This window comes from Leptodactylus fuscus, chromosome 7 (genome assembly GCF_031893055.1).
Source record: "Leptodactylus fuscus isolate aLepFus1 chromosome 7, aLepFus1.hap2, whole genome shotgun sequence".
In the NCBI taxonomy this organism is placed as follows: Eukaryota; Metazoa; Chordata; class Amphibia; order Anura; family Leptodactylidae; genus Leptodactylus; species Leptodactylus fuscus.
Genome location: NC_134271.1, coordinates 80,823,573 through 80,844,971, shown reverse-complemented (window position 1 = coordinate 80,844,971; position 21,399 = coordinate 80,823,573). Strand labels below are relative to the sequence as shown.

At 41.5% G+C, this 21,399-nt stretch overlaps 1 protein-coding gene across 1 annotated transcript; it reads left to right on the top strand.

Moving 5' to 3' along the window:
• Positions 1 to 976: 976 nt before the first annotated feature.
• On the top strand, positions 977 to 20,179 carry LOC142213819 (interferon-induced very large GTPase 1-like). Its single transcript, XM_075282337.1, is given in 3 exon segments — positions 977 to 1,014; positions 12,781 to 17,781; positions 17,784 to 20,179. Coding segments are annotated over 2 exon segments (7,224 nt in total). The 5' UTR covers positions 977 to 1,014; positions 12,781 to 12,782; the 3' UTR covers positions 20,009 to 20,179.
• The last annotated feature ends 1,220 nt before the right edge of the window (positions 20,180 to 21,399 follow it).

The following is a 21,399-nucleotide window of genomic DNA, read 5'->3' as shown; positions in this document are numbered from 1 at the left end:
CCAAGTATTACCTGAGGCAATTTCAGTTGGGCAGCATTCATCTCCTCCGGTGATTTTAGTTGTTCACGCCGAGGACAACAACCTCTGTGTCTTGTGTGTTGCAGAACTCATTACTTTGATGCGGGCTGATTTGGAGCGCATAACTAGTTACTTTGCAGAGGTCGTGCTCGTATGGTCAGAAATAGTTCCGAGAGTGACTTGGCAAGGAGCCCGCGACGCAGGCGCAGTGGAAAAGGCACGCAGGACTGTTAACTCACATTTATCCCGTTTTGTTCGTTCAAAAAGGGGTGTTGTAGTGCGCCACAGGCAACTTGAGGAAGATAACCGCTGCCTTATGCGGCCTGATGGGGTTCATTTAAATGAAATAGGCCTAGACATATTCCTTTCCAGCCTCCAGGACGGGGTAGAACAAGCCCTATTTTTGCTGGGGGGAGGGGGGGGGGTCGGAGCCCAGTGTGTTGTTCCACCCCTGTGGTCTCCTCCTTGGCAGTTTGGTGTTGTAATGGGAAGTGGTTGTACGTGCCCGTGGGGAGTCTCGTGGCTGGCATATTATGCCACGCCCCCTACTTGTTGTTTACTATTTATGGTAAAGTGTTATTATGATAATAATAACAAATATTTTAAATTCAATAAAGCTGTGGCCTACCCCGTCCACTAAATTGAGTTTTTCAATCGTTGTACTGTGTCTTTATTTCAAGTGGGGATGTACGGGTTTTCAATGAGTATGTCAGTCAGTAGTTTGATACATTTATTGAGAACGGTGACCAGATTTAAGTCACTTATGGAGGAAAGGGTCTAACTAAATATCTGCCCCGGGGGAGAGACACCTAGCCACTCCTTTATCCTTCAGGCCATTCCATAGAACGTTTCATTTTCACATCTGATAAAACAACATTCTTAGAGGCCGGAAAGAGGGCGATGCCTAGAATGAAAGTGAAAGCATTCAGTTTCCTGAACAAAGACAGCAACACTCAAGAGAAAGACAGGAGCAAGATACACAACTAAAGGTAGAAGGTAGGTGCTGTTTGCAGAATATCTCACCTTGACACTTTTCTCTGTTCTTTGCAGAATATCTTATTATTGCAATATTCTCTCTCTTTCTCTCTCTCTCTCTGCAGAGCATCTCAGCTTGGCTCTATTCTCTGTCTTTTACAGATCTGATGAGGGCAGGTCTTCTCTGGCGAACATTTCTACACTGCAGAGCTTCTCTTCCATTCATATCTGTGACTGCTTCTTGTACTGGGATTATATTTATGTATAGATCAGCTGTATAGATGTCATCAACATGCAAGCTATACTTTATGTTAGATTATGTCCACCTGCAGACTATCACTCTTAAACCTCAACTTCAGTGTGTTTGCTAGTGACAATATAAGAAGAAGGTTAAAGTATGGGTTAAGAACACTAAAACCCTCGCATTATGCTGTATCAATTTACAAATGTGGGTCTGCTTTGTGTTATGTCACATTCTATCCACATGGGACAGTAAGGTCAGAAGTCTAGAAAAACATAAGCTATAGGTGGATTCTACGTGCCAATCAGACATGGTTATGGAAACTCTCGTGACAAAATACATGAGTATAAGAATCTCCTAGAAACAGCTTTTGCTTATACAACACAGTAGTCACACAGTGAACAAATTTTCATTTCAGACTATGTAGGAGAATATAAATTAAGAAGGATAATCCCGCTGTCTCTTAGGTGGCAGAGATAGTACTGCCACTAGTTTACATGTGATGTAGCAGAGTGAAGACTACAAAGTGGGGGTGCAGGATGGAAAAACTGTTTTGTCAATGCCCATAACATCTCCTATGCATGAAGGTCCACCCATCCAGGGTAGGAAACCTAAGGAGATAAACAAGCTCCAGTGCCCCAATGAAAAATCTGTAATGGGGGCCCCTTACCAAGTGCTATCTGATGTCTTCTTATATTGTAGTGACACCTTTGGGCCCTTTCAAGCTACAATGTCAGGTATTGTCACATCTGCAAAGTCCCTGGAGATAAGAGATTCACACCCCCCACAACTCAGTTTAGGTTCCCTGTTCTCTATATGGGAGATCCTGGAGAGCACCTGGTGATCCTATTGAGATAGTTGCTCTTGAGATTTCTTCTTCACTCCCTATGCTGAGGATAGGGAAGCAGATCTTTACCTTCCTACTCCTGGTGGGGTATAAGTCATCTCATGTCACCTCATCTGTCTGGTCTGCTTCTGCCTCCTTGCCCCTCTTACTGCTGTAGCTTGTTTGGGTAGTGGACAATTGTTCCATTCCTTCGTCTCCCCTCTAGGTGGCTAGGCATGAAGGGAAAATATATACAGTGCTTTGCTAGGTGCTTGCTGGTCTTCTACTCTGGTTTTGGTCAGTTGGTTCTTGCATTGGCATACAACATCACTTCTATTGGTTGATACCACAAACTGGAGGTGGGGGTATAACAGAGGACCAGCTATTGCTGGAACTCAGATGAAGCATGTAGCGTCTCATCTGGACATCTGCCATCACTGGGCTTCAGAGCTTTTAGCTGGTTGAATGGTGGAGTCAGGAATGGCATAGAAGTTTATAAATCTTCCAAAGACTAGACAGCCAGTCAGGGTCATTTTAACACATTGTGGGCTCAGTATAAAAGTTTCATAAGTGGGCGTCTCCATCACTACCACTTAGAAATACCTGACCTCTACAAATTATAATGCCCCTTCAGTTGCCCCACTTAGTATAATGTACCTTAGTGGCCTTCACAGATTATAATGTCTCCTTAGTAGCCCATTAGAAATAATGCTCCTCAGAGTCCCATCACACGATTCAAATGCCCTTGCAGTGGCATCACTTATTAACCTCTCCTCCCAGTGGCCCCTCAGATATTAACTTCTCCAATTCCAGTAGCCCCTATGAAATTCTAGTGTCACTCTCCATTTGCCCTCAAAGTATAATGTCTATCCTGGTGTGCTCACAGTATAATATCCCCTTCCAGGTTGCCCCCACAGTGTAATATCCCCTTCCAGGTTGCCCCCACAGTGTAATATTCACTACCAGGTTGTCCCCACAGTATAATATCCTCCTCCAGGATGCCCCACATTATAATGTCATTCTCCAGGGTGCCCTCACAGTTTCATGCCCCTCGCCTGGGTGCCCCTGCAGTATATATGTCTTGCCAAGTTTTATCAACACAGGTTCCAGATAGGCTTTGAAGAAGGCAAGTCAATTAGGATATAACGCAATTTTATTTACAATAGTATAATGACAAATTAATTATGGTCAAATGATGGTATATAAGTGATATATTACATTTATTACAATAAATAGTGTGATATAGCGTACACTTTTGTAAAATGCTAAATACAGGGATTACTTACAACATCACCAAGGGCTTATCATCTGCCCAGAAACATCAACCATGGAAGCAACTGGCAAAGGCAGAGAACCCCTGGGAAAACAACACTGTGAAGAGCGTCCTCTACACACTGGTACAGGGCTTCTGACTTCATCAGCGCCCGCTCAACTTCCTATACCCATTAAAAATGGCTGATACAAGCTACTGTTACATAAGCTTGAACTGTGCAGGTGCTGTTTGTCTACCTTATCTTGTACCATGGAGTGTCCAGTTCCAAAGCCTCAGATAAGGTAGTCAAAACAAATACTAGAAAATGATAATAGGCTCCTGGGAGAGAAAGATCTGGTACAATTTATTCACATAGATCTCTGAAATAAACAAAATAACTAAGATATCAAAAATTAGGCAAGGCTGTGCAATCTTGTTGAATAACACAGTTCATACAGCAATGAGAAATTCTGCTTAAGGCACAAAAAGGAGACTGTAATATACAAAATGAAGACCAGAATATACTTCAAATAACCATCCAATTTTGCTAGTACTACAATATATCAAACAAAGGAACCCACTAATACTTACAATTCCGCGTTCTCTTCTATCTCTGTTGCCGGCAGCTTCATGTAGTACAAGGTGTGATGTGAGTGACATCACTAAATCGTGACTATTGCTCCAGAGACACCTAGAGCAGTCACAGCAGAGGGCTCCCTTCTTCATCATTGTATCCAACTCATCTGTGCCCAGAGGATGGAGATGTATTGAAGTCATGGCATAGCGTGGCGGTCTGGAACATCGGGACAGCACTTTGAATTCAGGACTGTATAAGAATTGCTTCTTCTAAAGGAAAGCATTATACAGATAGTAAAATGGAAAGTGTTTTTTCCTCCCTGCAGAGATTGAAGCAAAAGGATCCCTAGCCTAGTACTTCAGTAATTCTTTCACAACGTGCCTAACTTCTAGTGGGGTTGAGTCCAGAGGGCGTTTGGAGTCCGGGGGGCACTTCTCAAGGCCTTTTCAACTCTGTGGTAGCATCAGCCATCTTCCATTTTTACTGACCTAAGGGGGGGTTGGGATTGGGGGGGTGGCTTTCTCTCGTCCGCCTCAGGTGGCAAAAAGGCTAGGTTCACCCCTGTGTATCTGTATTACTATGCTGCTGTAACACACTTAAATTCCCCCATGGTGGGACTATTAAAGAATTAACTTATCTTATTTTATGGAGGTCGGGATGAATGGGAGCTAAGATCCAATTCAGATTCCTCCTTAAACTGATGACTTAACTACAGATGCCATTCTATTGGGGAGGAGTGCTCATCTAGGGAAGGTGCTTTGGAAAGGCATGTGGGACCTCAGGGTCAGGAACACCTCCTCAAATGTAAGCTTTAAAATGAAGAAGGGTCTCCTAGCTGATTTATGGTTTATAGAGGGAAGAATCTCAGGATTGTTTCAGTCAACTCTACAGCAGTCTTTTACATCCAATCCTCAGATGGGCACAAGATCTTTATCCCTTCTAGCCCTTCCAAATTCCATCCTTATTTGGGAGGAACTTCACCTCAGCGGTCCACCTAAGGATCAGTTCACACGAAGGAATTTGCTGTGGATTCGGGGACAGATTCTGCCCCTGAATCTGGAGTGGATTCCTACCGAATTTGCCTCCCATTGTTTTCAGTGAGAGGCAGAGATCGCAGCAGGGCGTGGAAAAAAGAAGTGTCCTGCTCGATGTTGCTGCGGATTCCATCCGGAGACTCCCTGCTGATGAAGACCATTCATTCGGGCCTATTCAGTAGCAGAATGGCGCAAAAGGAATGCTGATGCACTGCATCGGCATCCCGTTGTGGCTAGCTGTGAAAAAAAGCCGGCAGCGGAAAATGAACAGGAATTTCCTCTTCATTTTCTGCCGTGTGAACTGACCCTAAGTGGTGAAGGACAAGGTTTAACCCCTAACAGGTCCTAGCTACAGACTCCTTTGGGTTTAAAGCATAACTGAACTTTTTTTTGATAAGTTCATAGTTCAGGTGAAGATAAACTTTGTATATTTACTTTATATGAGAAAAATGCCTGTTTCTTCACTTATTTGCCACTGTTCAAATTTATACAATAGAATACAATGAAGAAGGGAGGAGGAAGAAAAGGAGAGCTCCTCCAACAGAGAGACCTTAGCAATATATGGAGATGGATTGTCAGGAATTAATGTCCAGCCTTCTCCTGATAGAACTGACTTATTTAATGCTGTATACTGTATGATATCTCTGTCTTTCTCCTCTTCTCCCTCCTTCTGCCATTCAGCCCATTGTAAATTGAGACTGTTTGTGTACTGAGTATGTCTGAAGTCAATCAGATAAGCAGTACAGACACGAGATATAGGTGATGGGAATGTGTTGCCAGAAAATGATCTATGTTTAACATAAAACTTGATGTGACAAAATATATTTAAAGAATTCCTAAAACTTCTTGCAATTCTGACTCTGGCTACTAGGCCAATTAATATGCTAAGGCTGACCATTTTCTGTAGATTTCTTTGCAGCAGCTACTACACTTATCAGCAAACTGATGATTACAGCAACTTGTTGTGTTTGCATGTTTATTGCAGCCATGGCGCTGTGCATCGGCATTCCTTGCGGTGCTGACCGTTTTTGGTGTAATTGTTGCATTTGTGCTTTTCAGGTGTGTGACTGACCTCCATTTTGGTTCATGCACGCCACCTTTCTGCCCGAGGCTGATTTTTATAATATGGGAAAACTACACTCCCCTAGTCATTCAGAGGCCACAGGTCCAGAGAGAGGAGACCATTTGTGGTTTACCCTAGTCATAATATTGTCTTTTAATCATGGCAGGCCAAAGCCATAAGAGGCGAATCATTTTAGTGTAGGAACCCATCTGAAAGAGGCATTGGCAGAGGGGTTGTATACAGTTTGATTGATCAAAGTATAAAAACCAAGAACCTCATTGTCCATGTATTTTATATACAGTAGGAATTTGCAGTAATGTTTTTGTTGTGTTTTTAATTGCACTCTAGATCTCAGAAAAAGGAGATTCAGCTAGTTGGTAAGCCCTATAGCAGCCCCTATGTCTGCTACCCTGGTAGTTATATGTAGAACCAATTCCTGGTTAACCTCTTTAAGAATAATGTCCCATAGTGCCCCTCCACACAGTATAATATCCCATATTGGTCTCCATACAGTATAATGCCTTATAGTGGCTCCTCCACACACTAGAATACCTTATAGTAGCCCCTCCACACACAGTATAATATCCCATAGTGGCCCATCCACACAGTATAATGCCCAATAGTGGCCTTTCCATGCAGTATAATGTCACAAAGCGGTCCCTTTACAAAGTGACCATAGTGACCCCTACACATACTATAATGCCTTATAGTGGCCCATATGGTTTTCTTTTAGAATTTTCTCAAAATTTTGTGTCCAGAAGAACCTGAAAATCTTGGGGTTATTATACTATTATTATACTCTCTTCAGACCCCAGGGTATAATGCATGGAGGCCCCGCAGTGGTGTTTAAACATAATAAACAATATAACTCACCGATCCTGGGCTCCGGTGCTCATCTTCCCATGTCCACTAGGTCCCTACATCCTGGTGCTGGTAGCAGCTGACAAGGCAGGTCAGAGAGTATGGTTCTGAGCATCAAGTTCAGGGCTGGCAGCACAGGTGCAATAAACAGGAACAGGCTGGGTCAGAAACAGGTAATCAGAGGTGTTATGGCTCAATAGACAATGATGAATTCAGAGAAAACAGTCAAAGGTCATACATTGTAAATTCAAGAAGGTGTAGGCAAATACATCTTTGCAGGACATTAATTAAACAAGAACCTTGCTCAGTCTGGGTGTGGCCGCTGAATCACATAGGCTATCAGAAATTGTCTGGGGAAAATATACTGATACATGCTCCCTCTGCTCTTTTAAGTATCAAGGAGGAAGTGTATGCACCTTCTATGGGCAGGCCCAGCAAAAACAACTGCAAATAGAAGAACATGTGCATGATACCGTGGTAAAGAAGGGAACGGAGAGTGTGTACCTAAGGTAACTGGGTGGTGCTGCCTTCTGACAGATATAGTTTGCAGTTGGGCATAGACTACTGGTGTTACAGACTTATTTCTTGTAAAAACATTTTATTAAATATTAATATTAAAATAATACACAATGATGGACTAAACCTTGAGTTAGAAAGCACTAACACTATATACTACACACCCAGGTTGAGCCGAACAACTGGTGTTTTTACTGAACGCATTGAAACATTTATTGATTATTGCCCACTCCTTGTTACCGGATGCGAGATATTACAGGTTACCATGAAGTCAGCAAAAAGAAGCAGAAAATGATCAATAAATGTCTCACTGTATTCAGTGATAACCTCGGTGGCCCAGCTCAGCAGGCAGCTGTATCCATACAACACTTCATTAACCATATGAAACAAGGACATATCTCAATAAGCGGAAATTGTAACTAAGCACAATACATTTCAGTATCCTCTGAAAATGGAGAAAATAATCTAAACTGCAGCTGGCTATATACCTATCCTAAGATTATAATACAGTATAATAAGTGAGGAGTTGTGATGAAGTAAATATGAAATACATTTTCAGGTTGTACAATAGTGATTCAATCCTGGTATGTGTAGGTTCATCTATCACTAAAATCCTTCTATCCTAGTGATAGAAATAATAGGGATGATGGACCATATCTCCGCTGCTGTGTACAGGGTGTTTAAAGGGCGTTTCTGATAGTCTAGCTGGGCTGTGAGTAACGCCCCTCCTGACAGTGCTATCTGTAGCGTTGTACTGTCAGAGGGGGCGTTCCTCACAGCCCGGCTAAACTATCAGAAACGCCCTTCTGACAGTGAAGAGATATCGGTAACTTTACCGATCCAATTATTGACCATTAGGTGACTCCAGAGTTCAACTGCTACAGCTGTTGGGAAAAGTTCAAAAAGCGCTTGGTTCATGGTAATGACCAAATGGAAGGCAACCATGGTGTTCCAAAAATTACTCCGTAACTCACAGAACCAGCCGCGTCTGTGAACAATTACATTTCTGTATAGGGAACCTCTTCTGTTTGAAAACAAGACCTGCCATTAAATGATGAGAGTAACTCTATCCAAACTGTAGTGGCATTGGCATGGCCTCCAATCATTCTACATTACCTATGTCCTCTCCATATGGAGACCCCTGTTCTAGGGAACCTATGACTTTTTGGGGCCCAGCTCCTTTTTCTAATTTCCAGTTGAGCTACATGTTCTCAGAAAAGAAAGCCATTCCAATGATTACTCAGATTGGCAGCTTCTCACAGTCCTGGACAATCATCACTTCTTTGGCAGTTGACTTCTCTCTCTTTCACTATCTGTTCAGTTTCTCACAGTTGACTTACCACAACGTTAAAGTTATTACATAGCCCTTGATGTATTGCAGATGCTCCTCACAACACTGAAATCCCTACTATAGTGGCAATAGCCGTGACCTATCCTGACAGCATTGCACAGCAGCATTTCCGCACACACCTACATCAGTGTCTGGCCCTTCCTAGACCTACAATGATGCTGGCATCACCTCCTGTTAGTTGGCATCCAAGAAACATCTACTTCTGCAGTGATCTACTATAATAGAATATATGACTTTGTCTCTAAGCATATCAATCGTTTATAAAATCATGGACCAAAAGTTCCACAGATGCTGCAAAATAAGACCACCAAATAAGACCAGTACAAAATAAATTTACAGTGAAACCTCCCTATGGGGGTGGACCTTTCACAGAAAAAATTATACGGAATGTAGGTTAAATTGTTTAATGGATCAGTAGACATGTAAAGCCCCCAAGAAATACAAATAATGAGAAAATAACCCAGATCACAGATTCAAGCCCAGGCTAACTGTGGCACTGTACACAAGTGACCCCAGTCCTCAACTATACACTGCCCCCCCCCCCCCCCTCCCCTTGGTCCCCAAGATGGCCTCTCTATTTCTCCTTCCAAGATGGCCCCATTAGTCTTGGTCCCTGGCATGGCACCCCTTTAAACATTGTTACTTTACATGGTTTCCCTCTTGGTCTCCAGAATGACACCCTTCTCATTCCTAGTTACCAGCATAACTCCCCTTCTTAATCCAATCCTGGTCCTCAGCATGGCTTCCCCCTCTCATGGTTTTGCCTTTTCCCCTTTCACTGCTTACCCTTAAAGGGATTCTACCATTAAAACCCATTTTTTTTGTAGATAAAACGTCAGAATAGCCTGTAGAAAGTCTATTCGTCTCTTACCTTTAGATGTGATCTTCGCCGCGCTGTTCCTTAGAAACACCATTTTTTACCGGTATGCAAATTAGTTCTCTTGCAGCGATGGGGGCGTCTCCACTGCTACTCGAGAACACGATCCTGTGACGCCTCTATCTTCTGCTGGATCCTCCCTTTCTTTCTTCGGCGTCACCTCCGACGCCTGCGCAGTTGGCTCTGCCAGTGAGACACTAGTAGAGCCGACTGCACATGCCTGCAGCCATAGTTCCGACGCCACAATTGCGCACATGTGCAGTCGGCCCTACTAGTGTCTCACTGGCAGAGCCAACTGCGCAGGCATCGGAGGTGACGACGAAGAAAGACGAAGAAAGAAGGGGAGGATCCAGCAGAAGATAGAGGCGTAGCAGGATTGTGTTCTCGAGCAGCAGTGGGGACGCCCCCATTGCATTTCGAGCACTGGGGCCCACCCCCATCGCTGCGAGAGAACTAATTTGCATACTGGTAAAAACCGGTATTTCTAAGGAATGGCACGGCGGAGATCACATCTAAAGGTAAGAGACGAATAGCCTTTCTAAAGGCTATTCCGACGTTTTATCTACAAAAAAAAGGGTTTTAATGGTAGAATCCCATTAAAGACACAGCCTAAAAGTGCCTTATGGACCATTGCAAAACTGGCACGTGTCTATATATGGCGATAACTTCGAGACGCCATAACTTAAACAAGTGATTTAGAGGGTTTTTTGTAACACATTGTACTTCACGTTCGTGGTAAATTGTGGTAATTGATCAATATTTTGATATTTATTTATAAAAAAAAATAGGAAGTTTGATGGAACTTTGGAGAAAAAAAATCACAATTTTCTAAATGTGAAAGGTTCTAATTTTCAGACAGCTGATCATAAATATAAATATTATCTACCATATTTCTGCTTTATAATGGCATTATCTTTTTATCCCTTATTTATTTTGGACGTTAGAAGGCTTACAAGTGTAACAGCGACTTACCAGATTTACAAGAAAATTTCCCAAGCTTATTTTTTAGGGACCACCTCAGTTCTGAAGGCGATTATAAAAGATCATAGATTTGAAACACCCCCCCCCCCATAAATCACCACAATTTCAAAACTGCACCCCTCAAATAATTCAAAACAGCATTTGGGAAGTTTGTTAACCCATTAAGTATTACAAGGTAATTTAAAACAACCTGGAGGTGAAATTTTTTTCACTAATACATTCATTTAGCCCTAAAATTATCTCATTCACAAAGGGTTAAAAGGAGAAAATGCATCTGACAGTTTATGCAATTTCTCCTGAGCACAGAAAGAAACTGATATAAACTGTAAACTGATGTTTGGGTACACGGCAGCGCACAGAAGGGAAGGAGTGAGACTTGGCACTTAAAAAGCAGATTTTGCTGGATTCGTTTTCAGGTGTCAGGTCTCATTTGCAGAGCCCCTAAATTACCAACACAATGGAAACATAAAAATAAGGCCCTATGTGTCACCAAAGAAAAATGCAAAAATTATAATTCACATGAAACAAAATTTTATAGTCCTCAAAACCGCACATATGAAAAAAAAAAGCAAAAATGTGCCTGGTCCTGAACAAAAATTGGCCCAGTACTGAAGTGGTTAAAGGGGTTTTCCCAACTCGCCTGTTTACCACCTTGCAGGCTGTAAGCTCTGTTCACTTCCTGGTTTTCTCAGTAAATTGGTGGGTGGGGTTTCACTTGCTATTTCACAGACAAAGCCAGCTCTGCTATCTCTCTTCATAGCAGTACATGTTTGCAGTCAGTAATGAGGGATGGTTGTAAATAAATTAGCACAGTATCACTGGAAGATGCACAATATGAAGCTGATGTAGCAGAGCTGGATTTGTTAGGTAATGAGAATCCCAAACTTACATGCTACAGGACCAAGAGTCAGCTTGCAATAAACTCACTTTTAGGTCTGTGTTTAATGGACTCCCTGTCTCAGCCCTTATTTGCAAAGTTCAATTAGCCGACTGATAACTGGAAGAGTCAGAGATAAACAGCTAAGAAATATAAGCTGCTCCGAGCACTCAGCTCCCCCTCCCCTCCCTGAAAGCAGTGAGCTATGTCACTTGTCCTGGGTAGAGAGATAACACCATGCCCAGGTCCGTGGTTATGGAAACACAGTTTAAACAATGAAGTGAAGAATCTCAGCAGCCAAACAAAGCAGTTTTGCTTAATCAATGTATTTAGGAAAAGTCTTAATCCACATAAGCTAGCAGTATAAATAGGATCCTTGACACGGGACAACCCCTTTAACTCTTTCTTGGTGGATTTAAAAAAAAACGAAAAAAAACCCCACACACATCAGTTCTGGCATACCTTTTTACCTTTTAATTTTTTTTTGCTATGCAGTGTATAGCCTAAGTAGCATGTTACCTTTACTCTGTAGGTCGGCGTGATTACAACAACACCTAATTTACATATTTTTTTATGCATTACTAATTTTACAGAAGAAAAACCAATTTTGAGACCTAAATCAATTACTTTTGCATTGCCATCTTCTGAGATGCAGTTTAAAGAGTTGGTTGAGGGCTTATTTTTTTGCAGGATGACCTGTGTTTTCTATTGGTACTGTTTTGGAGTACATATAACTTTTTATATGTTTTATATGACTGAAATCAAGACATGTAAGCCCCATCCTGGAAATATCAATTTGGGGTTTGACTTACATAAATCCCACCCTTTTGTGGAACATTTCCCAAGATTGTTACAGAAAAATCAAGACTGTGATCATGTATGCTTCAGATTGCAGGCTCCCCTAATGTGCCTTGCAGGTTACCTGCTTTGCTAGCCCCAGAGTAGTAGGGCACAGCATAGACTGTTCACATTGTACTTCTACTGAAACATCATCTAAAGAAAATAAGTTTTTGTGTTCATAGAGGAGCAGCTTTCACAGTATAATGGGGAGGAAAATTGGTCCTTAAAGGGAGTCTACTTTTCTAGGGAGGTTTCATTATATATGCATTTACAATATGTGTTTCTTTATTATATGACTCCATAATACAATACAAATGAACTTGACCCTAAAGTGATACACTAACAGTTCCTTTATATAAAGAGGGAGGGTTATTGTTCACCCCTTATCAGTTGGACAATAACATTCCTTTATTCTATAAATGGAGCCAATGAATTTGAAGACATAATTCACTGTGCACTATTACTAAAGCAAGATGTTTTGTATCTTACAGATATGGCTGAGACCAGCTATGTGGAGAAAAGAGATGATGATTCTCTGAAAGATTCTGCAGATCTCACCAAAAGCCTAAATGATGTGGGACTCAAGCCTCAAAAATGGATTCCACTATTCCACAAACATCTTGGAGTGGAAAATACAAAGAGTTTGGAACATACAGGGCCTGAGGATTTTCAGAAGATAAAGAAGTATGCAGAATTTAATTGGGAAGAACAAGCTCTACGAAAGCTTCTGAATGTCAGTTCTCAGGCTTCACAAAAAGAAGTCCAAGATGAACAAGTCAAAAAAAACAATGAGAAGGGAAAACTACAACTGGATGAAGTGAAAAGAATGAACCTGGAAGCCAAAAAAAATCTTCAGAATAGTTTTCAAGCAGCAGCCATGAAGGAAGCACCTGACATGAGTACGGGATCCTCCAAGCCTTTAGCAGAATGTCTGGAAGCAAAGATGGCCAAATATGACCATGAACCAACTATAAAAGAGAAGCAACTACTTAAAGATGGACTATGTGACACAGATGTTTTGCTGCAAGCTTCAGGAGGCCTTGCTCTGCAAGGAATCTATCTGACAATGAATCAGGAAGATGTTTTACAAAAACGGGACCATCTTCTCACAGTTCCAAGTGACTTTTCGCTCGCTCATCCTCAACAAAAGCCTGTGCTAGAACAGAAGGAATTCTCATCCTCTGAAGCAGAAACAACGTTTCATAAATCAATGGAGAAGTTGGGGTTTACTATTACCACTTCAGCTAAAGGAGGCTTCTGGAATCTCCAAGCAGAGGCCAGTGTAGGCTACAATTCAAGCAGTATGTCTGAACAACAGCAAGAGGCTCACAATGAATATGCTTATATCTCAACTACAAAGTACAGCTACATCCCTCTGGCCTCTTCTTATATCACAAAGGATCAACTACACCTCTCCTCTGCAGCCCTTGAAGAGCTAAGATCAATTGAGAAGCTTTTGGAGTTTTGCAATGAGACAGAAAAAACAACTATACTAAGGGAAAAATATGAACATTTTTTCAGCCGGTTTGGCTCGCATGCCAATCAGGGGCCACTTCACTTTGGAGGGATATTCTGGTGGACAGCTACTTCTAAGGGGTTTAAGCAGGAAATGTTGGAGAAAAGAAAGAAAGAAACTCAGGAGTTATTAGATTCTTCTGTAAGTGTCAGCTACTCAAGTATTTGGTCTCTCTCGGCCAGCAACGATGTAACAAAAACAGGCTCAAATCAATCCTATGACAATGTTGACAAGAAGAAAATTCAGAAAGACATCCAACTGGTAGTGACAAAAACAGGAGGACCAATAACTGTAGATTCTCTCAGTGAGTGGAAGTCAGGACTTGAGGCCAACAATAAGACTTGGAGTGTGATCGATCGAGGATTTTATCTTACTCCAGTTTGGGAAATTATCCTATACGGACACAAAGATAGTTTTAAAGACGTTTACCAAGTGGCTAAGGATCTAAAGGACACTTACGTAGCCATTACTGGTCAACATTTGAGCTTACCACTTGGAGAGAATGTTTCCACAGCTATGAATGATGCCAATTTACTCCTCTCTACATTATCGTCTTGGAGCGTGGAGCATGCACAGCAGCAGCTCCAGATATTGCTCGACTTCAGACAACATCTTAATGACAGAACTGGGAATTATAATATCTGGTTGAATGTTTGCCTCCCTCATGAAGCACTTCACAGTTACTTACAAAAAGTTATGGAATCTTACAGTCAGAATGTGAAAGCAGATGAGCCTATAATCCGTTCTTTACTAAAATGTCTTCTCCAAAATGTTGACATTTCAGGTGAAACCTTAGATTCTTATTCTGCTATAATCAAGTGGTTACATCCAGAAAAGGAAGTAAAACATATGGATAACATTTCTGACTTTGCCACATTCCTCAAATTCATAGCAAAGGCAAAAAACGATCTCTTACAGCTCAGTCCAGATGATGACCTCAAGGAGGGAGATCAGGAAAAACAAGTCAAAATAAATGTCCTTATAAATTCTTATGTTGCCTCATTTTTGGATAATTTGAGAAACATGGGAAATAAAGAAGAAGAGATGATTGTTCTGTGTGCTGTCAGCAATGCAGGCTATTCAGCCCAAAGACATTATTTCCAGCAAAGACTTGGGTGGCATGAGCTCAGTCTCATGGTCGATGAGATGCAGAAATTATTTACTGAATATAACACTCTCAAAGATGTCGGATTATACAGAGCTCAAGCTCTAATATTGGAGGTGGCACTAACAGGGGGCGATGTATCTCGCCCCAGAAATACTGAGCAGAGGAGAAAGCTTTTACAGCTTATGGTGAAAGATAAGAATTGGTGTCTTGAGCAAGAAATTGTGAACGTTATTCAAAAGCACAAGGACTTAAGTGATTTGCAATCTTTAGCTGAGGACTTCGAGAACTTACGTTCCGGAAATTATGAACCCATAAACGTGGAAAGCCTAGCTGAAGAAATAAAGAATGTTTGTCATACAACGGACCACCCTGATGTAGGTGAATTTCTGCAATCCAGTGGCACAGGAGACCATTCAATGGCTCTCAAGCAAGATGTCATTAATCTGATAAGGAGTCTGGGGCTAGAGCAATACTTTCCTAAAGGTTTGAAGAGAAAAAACTTTCATCTAGTCCATACATCTTTGCTGAAATGTCCAGAGGATGAGAGTGATCTTCCACTACACTTTATGCAGATGTTGATGAAATTAGATTATCGATTTAGATACTTGATTTACAAGGGGAACAATAAAATCAGCAGCTCTAACAATGCATCCAGCCCTGAAGTCGAGGGAAACACATTTGATTCCATTGATGATTTGCTAAATTTATGTTCAGAAGAGGAGGGACTGGCAGTCTTAGATAGGGAGAATACTTTACATCCGATGGATCTTTTGATGGCCATGTATCACTGTGCAGATGACTTCATGAGACAATACACATTTACAAAATTGTCCATCTGCCAATTTGCGCTACCTTTTCTAGTGCCAAGGTCTTATGACTCAGAGATAGAGCTTCCTCTGTGGGCATTTAGACCAGTCCAGAAAAGTGTTTTAGACCTTGACCTCTCTGAAACAGGAACACTTAAAGAAAAACTCATATGTCAAGTTGATGTCCCAATGATTTCCTTTGCCAGGTTTGGATCATATCAGTTTTCTAAATCACAGCTTTTAACCAACCTGCTAAGTAAGCACAAACATAACATCTTCTACCACAGAAACGGTGAAGGCAGTGTCAAGAATCGAGTACTCGTTGATGGAATGGCAGAAATCTTTTGGTTTTGCCCTAGTAGAAAGGACACAGAACTTTTTCCACAGGCTGCTGCTTTTGTTAACTTGAGGGGTGACATCCAAGATCATGAGAAACAGTCTGCATTTTTGCATGAAATATCATCAATTAATGTCGTTCTTTACTCGAAGTCAAATTGTAGCAGTACAATGTCTACAAAGCACTTGAATGCTAAACCCCTGATAATACTCTCCCCAGACAGAGAAACGTCTCTACATGTGAACACAAACAACATGCAGGTCATAATAGGCCTTAAAAACCAGAATGAAGCCAAAGTTCTGGAAGAACTAACCATATCAATCAGACGTTTGTTGGCTATATCTCCCAAATTATGCAGTCTGGAAACCTGTGCAGAAATAGGAAGAAAATATGGCTTCCTTGTAGATGAAGACAGTAAAGAATGTGCAGATGGCAAGGTTAAAGCTCAAACAATGATGGACTTCTTAAAACTAAAAGATGTGGTGACAGCCAAGGAAGAACTGTTACCTCTATCTGGACATCTTTGGCACGTATGGTGTGAAAAAGACAGAGAGCTCACTCACCTTCAATACAAGATGAATCAAAGCATTGAGCATCACCGCAGTAAGACAGAGAAAGACAAGAACTCTATAAGGCAGAAACAACTGCAAAAGGCTATCCAAAATCAATTCATGAAGGACTTCATTGCTCTACAGACTTCTTTGCCCAAGACAACAAAACAGTACTTTCTGCAGTGGTTTAAGATATTCCTAGATGATCTTTCTTGTGATCTTATGTCCGAGCTGCGCAGTACATATAACAGGCTATGGACTCTTCTGCAGTCCGAGCAACTGAACAACAAGGAGTCCACGAGTACATTACAAGATGACCTGGATTCTCTTTCAACACAAATGAATGCAAGTATGTTTGGTCTTGAGCATATCTTGAGAGAGGTTGGACAAACCTATGAGGCTTTGCATGACTTACAGCTTAAAGATGAATGTTTTCATGATCTACCAAAAATTGCTGCCGATATGATGGTATATGACGGATATCCTATTGAGCTCATGGATGGAGATGCTTGCTATGTTCCAATCAACTGGATAAAAGCTGTCCTGACGGAAGTCATTAAAATTATAGGAGATAAGAGGATGTTTGTGCTTTCTGTACTTGGGATCCAAAGTTCAGGCAAATCAACTCTCCTCAACACCATGTTTGGTCTCCAGTTTGGTGTAAGTGCTGGCAGATGCACAAGAGGAGCATTTATGCAACTGATGGAAATTGCAGATGAACTGAAGAATGATCTTGGATTTGACTACATGTTGGTTATTGACACTGAAGGTCTCAGGGCCATGGAAATTGCTAATCAATCAAAAATGAATCATGACAATGAATTGGCAACTTTTGTAATTGGTGTTGGCAACATGACTTTAATCAACGTCTTTGGCGAAAACCCTTCTGAGATCAAGGACATTCTACAAATAGCAGTCCAGGCATTCCTAAGAATGAAGCAGGTAAAACTATCTACAAGCTGTCTCTTTGTGCACCAAAATGTAGGAGAAGCAACTGCACATGATAAAAATGCTGATGGGCGCAGAAATCTCCAAACAGAGCTGGATAAGATGACTGCCCTCGCTGCTGAGCAAGAAATGTGCCATGTTCAGCGTTTCAGTGATGTCATCAGATTTGACGCAAATCGCCACATATACTATTTTTCTCATTTATGGGAAGGTAATCCACCTATGGCCCCCCTAACCCCCATTATAGTGAGAACACTCAAAAAGTGAAAGATATGATACTTGGTTCTAGGAGATCAGATTCTAGAGGCATATTGAGCATTTCTGAGGTTAGTGTCCGCATAGAGGACCTGTGGATGGCATTGAAAAATGAAAATTTTGTTTTTAGCTTTAGAAATACCTTAGAAATTTCTTCTTACAGAAAAGTTGAAAACAAATACAGGCAGTTGAGTTGGCAGCTGAGACGACATTTTCTCAAACTTCAGTCTAAACTGAGCAACAAAATAAAGAAAGGTGACATAACTGATGTGACCCATAGCAGTATCGATATGGCGGTAGAGGAAAATTTCAAGGCTATTAAAGGGGAGTTGGAAACTTTTTTCAGTGAAGAGAAGGATAGAGAGATATTGATCCAGTGGAAGGCCAATATTCTACAAAAGTTAGATAGTCTGCACAGTGACCTGGTGGAGGAGACCAAGAGAAAAGCAGCAGAGCGCATACAGCTGAAAAAGAGTCAGAATCAAGTTGTCCAGAGGCAGCTGGGCTATGAAGAAGAACTACGCAAAAAGAGTAAGCAGCTAGCTCTGGAATTAAAAGACAAAGGCTTAGATGAAACTATGCTGATAAAACATTTCGATGACGTGTGGCAAGAGTGGGTTACAGAGATCAGCAGCACTTCTCCGAAACCTGAGGAGCCTCAGATCACCACAGATGCTGAAGATGTACTCTTCCAGTATTACAAGGAAGAATGTAGCAAGAGCAAGAAACTCAGTGATTTCTCAAAATGGAAAACATTCCGTGTGAATCTTTCAAAGCATGCAACAGTGAAAGGAAGATTGTCAATGATCACCTATCTAGGTGACTCCGAGAGGTTTACCATTGAGCAACTGTTTCAGAATCTCAAGCTAGTCATAACTAGATACCTTGAAGAAAAACAAAAGGAAAAGGTGGACTACACAAAATCGTTCTTCTATGAAATCATGCATGAAGTATCAGAGCAAATAAATGAAAAGAAATTCAGTAAATTCACACTGACAAAGACATTTAGGTTTCATGTCTCTTTATACTTCTGTGGAATGGCTGTTCCCATCTTTCAGTCAATGCATGAAGCTTTTCAGCACGCCAATAACCCTGTGGTTATCCTTGAGAGTAAATGGGAAGAGTTTTTCAATTGTTACAAAATTTCTTGCCAAGGAGCCGCCTCAATTAAGATGTTTGCAGAAATCTTATGTAAAACGATTATTAAAGCAATGCAGCCAGCTCTGTATGAACGTACAGGAATGGCAATTGTGGATGAGATGACCAGCAATTACCCGCCATTTGCCAGCAATCGCTCCAGGCTAGAAACCTACATCTTGATTTACTTGGCTGAACAGGAAGACTTTGAGAAATACCGTCAATATATTCATTTCCCAAAAACTTTCTTCCAAGATTTCATTGAGACAAGTGTTAACAATTACTACATAGAAGGGCAGCAGCACAGACTCAAGGATGTCTTACACATTAGCCTAGATCATTTCCAGAAACTCGTTCTCTTGAGCATCGCTAAGTCCACAAAGTTTGTCAAAGATAAAAATGGCAATGTGTCCGAATGGCTTGATGATTTTTATAAGAGGATTGAAGACCATGTGACCTTTACAAGAGCTGACCTAAAGAGCATCGAACACCAGGAGATTCAAGATATAGAGTTTATTCAAAAAGTCATGTGTGAATCTTGGAATGAAGCCATAAAGGATTTCAAGAGACACTTGAACACAAACAGTTTTGACTCCTTTGAGATCAAACCTCATGAAATACTTGTCAAGCAGCTGTGCGGATGCTGGGAGCAGTGCCCCTTCTGTGGAGCCATTTGTACCCACACTATTGCTAACCATGATGGTGATCACTCTGTGACTTTCCATCGTCCCCAGGCTATAACTGGTATTTCATGGATCAACTCTGACGAATTTGTCATAGAAATATGTTCTAACCTAGTGAGCTCCGACAATTGTCTGGTGATTGACCAATCAACACAAATCCCTTACAAAAATTACAGAAGTATTGGACCAAATTATGCCAACTGGAGCATCACCCCGGACAACTCGTCCCAGCCATACTGGAAATGGTTTGTCTATACATTCCAAAGTAACCTGGAAGCAGATTATAAAATGAAGTTTAGCAACAGAGGAGCTATCCCAGATGAGTGGTCACATATAGACAAAAAGGAAATGATTGCCAAGCTGAGACAACAACTATAACTGTAATCCCATATAATACCAGACCAATGGACCGTCACTAAACCTGAATCTCGCAACCACCTGGAGAAACAGACAATTTAATGTCTGTCTTTACGAAGGTGGAAGCCACCAAGCTCTACACAGTGGTCAATCCTTCACTGCTTGGATAATAGACACTTAGAGCATGAAGACCTGCAATACAAGTCTGGATGGACTTGCAGGCTCTTCCTATCACTTTGAATTTCTTATTTCAGAATGTTGTTCATCTATACAAAATATGAAAACTCCCATCACCCCTATGTAATGTATTGTATGGTCTAATCTATAATTACTGCATATTAAAAGACTACATACAGAAAGAATGTTTCCTCTTCAATACAAAAGATAGGACAGATTATGCTGGAATACTCTGTACATAATATAGCCTACCAAAATCACATGTATAGCCCTAACTAGGGTTGAGCCAATCTTGAGATTTCAGGATCAATTCTAAAATCCGATTTCCAATCATTTTCCAGCCGATCCCAATCGTAATTGTGAAATTTGCTCGATCGCCGATCGGGATCTGATCTTTCCCGATCCCGATCACTCAACCCTATTAATGATATATACATGAATAGGGTTTAGCCGATCTTGAGATAACCTTTGACCTCGATCCCGCCGGAAAAGATTGGGATCGGACTTCCGATCGCAATCATGAAATTTACTTGATCGCCGATCGCTCATCCCTCATCTTTAAAGGATTTATCCTTCTTTATAATATTGATGGTCTGTCCTTAGGATAGGCCATCAATATTACATCTGTGATAATGCAACAGTCAGGACCTCTGCAGATCAGCTCTTCCAGGACAGCATGGCTACAGGTAATGGTAACATTTCTAGGAGCCATGCTGTTCGCTTTCCATACAGTGTGTAGCAGTTGGTATAGGTAGTATGTTGTTGTACATTGTATGGCAGGTGAGCAGCATGTCTCTTGACATGTTATTACCTTTAGCCGCTCTGTCTTGGTATCGCTGGTCTGCAGGGGTCCTGTTGGTGGGCCTCTAGAAACAATTCCACTGGTGGGCCCTAGACACCCCAGTCCAACACTGTGTGTGTGTGTGTCTCAGTAACCTAGGGGCAGAGATGGAAGGGGAACAGGAAACTGGGGGCAGATGGAGGGGGGACATGAAACTGGGGGAGAAATGGAGGGGGCACTTAAATTGGGGGTAGATTAAGCTGGGGACAACTGGAGGGGGCATTAGACCATGGAGGTAGTTGGAGGGGGACCTATCTGCCTCTAGTTGCCCCTAGTTTAATGTCACCCTCCAGCTACCCCTACGGTTTAATGTCCCCCTCTAGTTGCCCCCAGTTTAATGTCCCCCTCCAACTACCCTCACTGTTTAGTGTCTCCCCCAGCTGATCCAGTTTCA